The 7,764-nt window shown below is 33.9% G+C and overlaps 1 protein-coding gene across 1 annotated transcript; it reads left to right on the top strand.

The window, feature by feature from the left end:
* Positions 1–1,853: 1,853 nt before the first annotated feature.
* Positions 1,854–7,761, top strand: LOC112023520 (myosin-17; the record flags this gene model as incomplete). Its single annotated transcript, XM_065776039.1, has 14 exons — positions 1,854–2,292; positions 3,834–3,962; positions 4,263–4,406; positions 4,968–5,113; positions 5,187–5,343; positions 5,483–5,541; positions 6,047–6,206; positions 6,315–6,464; positions 6,546–6,682; positions 6,778–6,924; positions 7,130–7,231; positions 7,304–7,361; positions 7,454–7,555; positions 7,753–7,761. Coding segments are annotated over exons 1-14 (1,503 nt in total), but the record flags the coding sequence as incomplete, so codon positions are not given.
* Between the last annotated feature and the right edge of the window lie 3 nt (positions 7,762–7,764).

Here is a 7,764-nt window from a genome sequence, read left to right as displayed (position 1 = left end):
AGTTTCTTTTTTTTTTTTTTTTTGAGAAAATTTCAACTTATGGCGTTCGTTCATGATGAAAACTCTTTATCATCAGACCAAGATATCAATCAGTCTTTTGGTGTAGGCGGGGGATTGAACCCCAAATCTCTTATACAACCATAAGAGACTTTATTAATTGAGCTAATTGAAACCCACAATAAATGTATAGTTTCTATATGAAAAATTATTATGTACTTTCAGAATACCATAAATGTGTACTATTTCCTCTCACATAAATGATGGGTCTCACCATTAATAAAGTCTATTATAAATGTAAGAGAAATGAGTACCGTTTCTCCATACTCTAGAAGTACCTAAAAATTTTTCCTGTATTGTTCATGACTTTTGCTGGTTATAGAAGATTGATTAAATAGAGAGAAAATGACACAAATAAAGAAAGAAGAATGATTAAGCAAGGATTATATAAAAAAAAATAAACACAAAAAAAGCCTCAATTGCAATGAGAGAGAAAATAAAGAAAGAAAACCTTGAGGCTTGTGTGCCCCTACATTAAATTGCAAAGGCCATGACTTTATACATTAGAATTTGACAAAGCTGCTCAAAGTGGTCTAATCAAATTAAACAATCACGATACAATAAAATACTAGTAAAACATTCATTAAAAAAAAAAATACTAATAAAAAGGATACCTAAATTTACAAATAAAATATAGCAACTTCCTTGATTCAACCTTTACCAAAAAAGAAGAAAAGTGATATAGAATAGAATCGTGTCCCCTACAAATAATATAAGGATAGTAAGGGGATTATGCAACGCTCATATGTTGTAATTCTCTATACATTTAAAAAAAAAAAAATTCATTAGTTTCATATTGAAGTATGATATTCTAAGATTTGAATGCTAATCCTATGCTTCTCCTTCTTTTGATCATCATGTCCCCCCCTTTTTAGGTCATCATTTGTTTGTGATGCACCCATTTTTTCAACCCACCTTTTATATTGATAAAACCATCGTACCCTATAATGTGAGCTGTGAAATTCAAATACAACCCTAAATGGATAAACTTTTTCTTTTTCTCTCATTCTTTTAAGGTATAACTATATTTTATTTTATTTAAAGCAGAATACTACTTGAAATGCACTAATAGAATAAATGAGGATTAGAATCCAAGTAATTTGTATGAAGGAGGTTAAACAATATCATTGAAACACGACAAAACTAAGCTGTGTTTGGTTAGACTGAGATTGATTTTTGGAAAATATTTTTGTATTTACGGGTGTTTGGGGTGACTAAAAATGTTGTTTAGTCTAAAATTGTTTTCTGATTGACTGTAAAATAAAGACAATTTATGACAAAAATTGGTTTACACTTTTATTTTCCATTTTCCACTTCACCCAAAACTCATCAACCAAACCTCCACCTCTCACCCCGCACTAACACTCATGGTCTCCAATGACCAACCATCACTGCCGACCACTAGTCCTCAATCATGATTTTTTTTTTCATTTTTAATTTTAGTTTTTTTTATTATATATATACTTGGGAGATGATAAATATGTTTTTTCATAGCATTTTTTGAGAATATAATCAAACATTTGAAAATATTTTTCGTCAAACCATACACAGTTTTAGGCAATTACCTATCTTTTTTTTTTCTTTTTAATTTTATGAAAGGGCAGTTATCTATCTTCCACTTTAAAAATGAAAAAGCAAAGGACACCCCCGTAAATAATAGCAAAGGTTAGGCTCAAAACACAACCAAAACACAAGAAAAGCACATTTTAGTCCTTATATACAATTACCTCATTAATGTCGGTTTACGACAACATATAGAGTCATAGACCAAAGTTTGTGGAGACCACGAATGTCCAACCAGACCCACCACCCTTCCTCCTCTCTAACTCAGAAAATAAAATAAAAAAATTTAAAAAGTAGGAAAAAATTTTAGAGAGAGAAAGACACAATAGCTAGCAACAACTTTGGAGAGAGAGAGAGAGAAGGAAAGAAAGACAGACAGAGAAGCTCAAACTTGCTTTTCACATATATAAGCATCCAAACCTTCATTTCTTGAAGAGAGAGAAAACATAAAAAGCTTTTGAGAACAGGGCTAAGAAAATCAAAAACAAAAATTCTCTCTTGAACTTTGTATTCTTCTGATTATCGTTTTCTTCTTCTTCTTCTTCAGCTTACGTTGTAGTTTTTGAAAGTTACAAGTCCGATCTGACTCACTGAGTTCAGTCTGTGTACGACTCGGTCCTGCCTCGGATGAGTTAGAAAGGAAGATCGCTTTCTTACAAATCGATATCCATGGTAACTAAACAAAAAAATCAAATATATATCTGATTTTTGTTTCGTTTTAGCTGATTGGTTTTGTTTCTATGACTCGTTGATTGGCTGAGTTGAATCGGAACTTAAGCTTGTAGTTGAAGTTATTGATGTTATTATTATTATTATTATTATTTTTTGTTAATTATGTTGTGATTTAGAAATTTGATCATTCTAGTAAGTATATAGTTTATGATTTCTTTTAATGTTTTTAAAAATAAAAAATAAAAAAAGGGCAATGTATGACTAAAACTATGTTGAAAAGTCATTCCTGTTTCATCACCTGCATTGTCTAATTATAGGTTTTATACATACTTAGTCAAATTTGAGTACATAGCAATTACAGTAGAAAAAAATCCCATCAAAGAATTGAAGAAAACACACTCTAATTATCGAAAATGAAGTGATTGAATCACCAAGGAGTTTAGAAATGGTTGGTTGGAGTATAATTTGGTGATTGTTATAGTGTCTAGTGATTGGCACAAGTTCGAGGTATTGAATTTGTAGTGAATGGGTGTGAGTTCAGCTTTGCCATTGGCACACGAGATTTGTTGAACTAAAAATCAGGGAGAAAACCGTTTTAGGACCGGAGATAATTTGCTTAAAGAAAATATGGGGTGGTGATGGTTGTGTGATAGTGTAAGGATTTTGAGTTCAAGTTGTTTCCTTTTGTAGCAATTTTTGATAATTGATAGTAGGATTGCAACTTTTTTTTTGCTGAATAGTAGGATTGCCCCTTAACAAATAATTGCGACTTAAGACATGGAACCCTTGGGGAGTGGTGGGTAGTTGGTGATAATGTGAATGTGAGTTTGGCTTCATGGTACTGTGTCAGCGGTGGAAAATGATATAGGGGATGCCACTGTGGTTACTGTGATAAGGTTGCTACATTAGTGAGTGTGGTGATTGAGACTGGTGTTGCTAGTGGCTTGCCTTTCTGTGTAATCTGGGTCTTTTGGATTGTGAGTGTAATACTGTCAATTTAGTTTGGTTGTCTCACTTCCTTAATGTGTTACAAGCCTGATGGAACATTGTAGCAATTAGAGAGTTGTTTATTGACAAACAAGGTCAAGTATTCATGGACTCCCAGACCATCTTTCTTATTGATGTAGAGCCTGACCTAAATATTGATATTTGCTGGGGAAATTCTTTTGCCATTAATAAGTTCTTCATGTGCTCCTCCTATGCATGTTCATAGATTTGTGATATTGTTCATCAATTATTAAGTACCTTTTTAAAGTACTTTATAAGTTTATATTAGCCATATTAACCAGTTTCCGCTATGGATACATTTAGATTTCAATTCAAACATTTTAGGGGATTAATTTTTGCTCTTTTGCAAAGAATGATATGTCAAGGATTGGTTAATAATTTAGAACACCAGTTCATGTTGCTTGTGTCGACTCTTTCTTTATGCATGTACATTGCAGAACAATTTTATTTTATTTATCTATTTTAAAATTTTCTTTCAACTATTCTTCCTGTTGGATTGATGTTCTTTATATGTATGACGTGCTGTTTTGTAGGCTGGACCAGATAACGTCATTGTAGGTTCTCATGTATGGGTTGAAGATCCATCACTGGCATGGATTGATGGAGAAGTCCTCCGAATCAATGGTGAAGAAGTTCATGCACAGACCACAAATGGGAAAAAAGTGAGTCAGACAAGCTTATCTGTTTCATAAATCTGTGTTACTTAGCTTTGGGGTGCAAGTTTGTTTTTATATCAACAGTTTGTGCAAGGCATCTGTTCCATAACTTGAATATTGCATGGTTAGCATCAAATTTACTGGTTTCTAAGACAAATGGTACCCATTAATTTTTAATCTTGTGGTTGGTCTATAACTTAATTTACAATTTGATATGATGTTTGTCTTCATATAATTTGATATTGCATAAAACCAAATATTATATAGTGTTTTGTAATTTTCACTAACTGGAAAAGATGATTGCAGGTTGTCGCAAATATTTCAAAAGTGTTTCCAAAGGATACCGAGGCTCCTCCTGGAGGTGTAGATGACATGACAAAGCTTTCCTATTTGCATGAACCCGGAGTACTGCATAACTTGGCAACCAGATATGAACTTAATGAAATATATGTAAGATATTTAAGATTCTCCACCCCCTCTTTTTTGTATGCTAATGTACTTGTTAGAATTATGGTTAGGTGATTAAACTCACCATTTCTTGAGAGCTTAAGCTTTTGGGACAAACGGTAATTTAACATAATATCAGAGCATAAGATTCTGAGTTCGATCCTTGTCTCCTCTACTCTATCTCTTATTTAAATTCCCACGTAAGGGGGAAGTGTTAGAAGTACGTGGTTAAATGATTAAATTTACTAAGCTTTTGAAACAATTAGTAATTTAACATGGTATCAAAGCAGAAGATCTTGAGTTTGATCCTTGTCTTCACTCTACCACTTATTTTAAATGTTAAATTCCCATTTGTTGGGCCTCCACTTATTAAGGGGAAGTTTAGCTTCACAAGTGAGGGGATGAGTTAGAATTATAGTTAAGTGATTAAACTCACCATTTTCTGAGAGCTTAAGCTTTTGGGACAAACGGTAATTTAACAATACTAAAGTAGATTTTGAGTCAAACGAAAGAAGAAAGTTGCAGATAGTCTATTTATACTATTTTTTAAACTATCTTTCCCAGACATACACCGGAAATATCCTGATTGCTGTAAACCCATTTCAAAGATTACCACATTTGTATGATACTCACATGATGGAACAATATAAAGGAGCTGCATTTGGAGAGCTAAGCCCTCATGTTTTTGCAGTTGCAGATGTTGCATACAGGTAATTCACATATTTTCTTAGATATATGTCCTTTTTTCTTGCTGCTATTGTCTTTTATACTTACATTTAACAGGGCAATGGTCAATGAGGGAAAGAGCAACTCAATTTTAGTTAGTGGAGAGAGTGGTGCTGGTAAGACTGAGACAACAAAGATGCTTATGCGGTATCTTGCTCACCTTGGGGGTCGATCTGGAGTAGAAGGGCGGACGGTTGAACAACAAGTTCTAGAAGTAAGAATACAATTTTTTATTTTTTATTTTTGGTTACAATTTTAGTTCCTAAAACTGAAAGCTTTGATAAATTTCCATTAATTTGTAAAGGATGGAAATATGGCCTGACTTGGTGTTTTTGATTGTTTATCTTTTACAGTCCAATCCAGTTCTTGAGGCATTTGGCAACGCCAAAACTGTTAGGAACAACAACTCAAGGTGGGTAATTGCTGTGTAAGACTTTTCAAGATAATCATTGCTTTAATATACGTTCCTTGCTCACCAGTTTTACTTCCGTGCAAATGATGTCGAAAGTTGGATAACTAAAAATACATTTATAATAAAATAAAATATATTACAAGTCAATGCAAAGTCAGAGGTGCACTTCATTACATTAGTATGTGAGATCAGAGTAAGGCTTAGATAAAAAAATTCTGTATACATCTGTCTTCCCCCCACCCCCCAACCAACCTCTTTTTCCCTGAAACAGTGCTTGGGGAAAACATTGGTGGTTGAATCAAATGGATTGAGGGTCAGTTCATGATTCAATTGTTCTCACTGGCTGGTCTGTTTGAGTTCTGGTGATATTCTGCACTGCTTATTATTTTGAAACATTGTCCTAATTGAGTTATAGTACACTATTGTTCATGAATGTCGGTTTTTTGAGTTCAACTTGTCTGGAGGAGTTTATATTCCTTGTGTTCACCCTGGTATCACAATGCAGTCGTTTTGGTAAATTTGTTGAGATCCAATTTGACAAGAGTGGGAGGATATCTGGGGCAGCCGTGCGAACTTATTTGCTCGAAAGATCTCGTGTTTGCCAAATTTCAAATCCTGAAAGAAACTACCACTGCTTTTACCTTCTCTGTGCAGCACCACCTGAGGTACTCATGTTTTGTATTGGGAATGTGCTCATGTTCTCGAATCAAGTCTTGAGCATATGTTAGCCTATGCCTGTATTTATAAGCTAATGTCATTGCTTTAATTTATAGGACAGAGAGAAGTATAAGTTGGGAGACCCTAAATCATTCCATTACTTGAATCAATCCAACTGTTATGCACTGGATGGAGTGGATGATGCCCATGAATATCTTGAAACCAGAAGGGCTATGGATATAGTTGGAATCAGTGAGGAAGAGCAGGTCAGTCTTCCCAGTAGTTCTAAGAAGTATTTTGTGCTTGCTATTGCATTCATTTGATTTGTAATAATTTTTTCTATTCAGGTGGCAATTTTTAGAGTTGTTGCTGCAATTCTGCATCTTGGAAATATTGAATTTGCAAAGGGACAGGAGATTGATTCTTCTGTCATTAAAGATGAAAAGTCTAGATTCCATCTTAATATGACAGCTGAACTGCTTGAGTATGCCCTGTTTAATCTATTTCTTCATTTGTGATTTATATTAGTGATTGTTTTTTGGGAGTCCTACACCTCTATTGACTTATGTTGTATGGTAGGTGTGATGCCAAGAGCTTGGAAGATGCACTGATTAAGCGTGTAATGGTGACACCAGAAGAGGTTATAACAAGAACTCTTGATCCTGTTGCTGCATTGGGTAGCAGGGATGCCTTAGCTAAAACCATCTATTCTCGTTTGTTTGATTGGTAATGGGATTTCCCTAGCATTGCCTCTGTGTGTGTGCGGGTGTGTGCACACTTATGCGTGTGCATGTGCCCCTGCATAACATGATATAGTTGTCAACAGGAGTACATGAAAGTCACATGTTAAAAAGGGAAAAAAAAAAGAAGTGTTTTGACTCCTGTTTGCCTACTATTTGAGTTCTAACAAGTTTTTCATCATCATCTACAGGATTGTGGACACGATTAACAATTCAATTGGGCAAGATCCAAACTCAAAATCATTAATTGGTGTTCTTGATATATACGGGTTTGAGAGTTTTAAGCATAATAGGTAAGCCACTAAATTTAAATATTTCTTGCAATGGATATATCTTCACATCTGACAAATTACTCTATTGAATAGTTTTGAGCAGTTCTGTATCAACTTTACAAATGAGAAACTGCAACAACATTTCAATCAGGTTTGATAATTCTTGGCATTGTTCATGATTCCTATTTTGGATTCAATTTCAATTCTTGCTTAATAGAGATAGTGGTAATTGCATATTTGCAGCATGTCTTCAAAATGGAACAAGAAGAATATACAAAAGAAGAAATCAATTGGAGTTACATAGAGTTTGTTGATAACCAAGATGTTTTGGATCTGATTGAGAAGGTATATTATCATCTTCTAGCTGCATTGTGTTAGTTTGTGTCATTTATACTCATATGAGGAATATCATTTGCTTGACACAATTTGTTTGTTTCTCATACTTGCTATCAATTGCACTATGTTTCTTTACAACCATATTTCACATATATCTAGTTCTTTTGAAACATTGCATTACAACTAGGTTCTTCAATCTTTTGCAGAAACCTGGAGGA

The sequence above is a fragment of the Quercus suber genome, unplaced genomic scaffold (genome assembly GCF_002906115.3).
Source record: "Quercus suber isolate HL8 unplaced genomic scaffold, Cork oak 2.0 scaffold_127, whole genome shotgun sequence".
Classification (NCBI taxonomy): domain Eukaryota; kingdom Viridiplantae; phylum Streptophyta; class Magnoliopsida; order Fagales; family Fagaceae; genus Quercus; species Quercus suber.
Note: the sequence above shows the minus strand (reverse complement) of the source record. Positions and strands in the feature narration are given on the sequence as shown.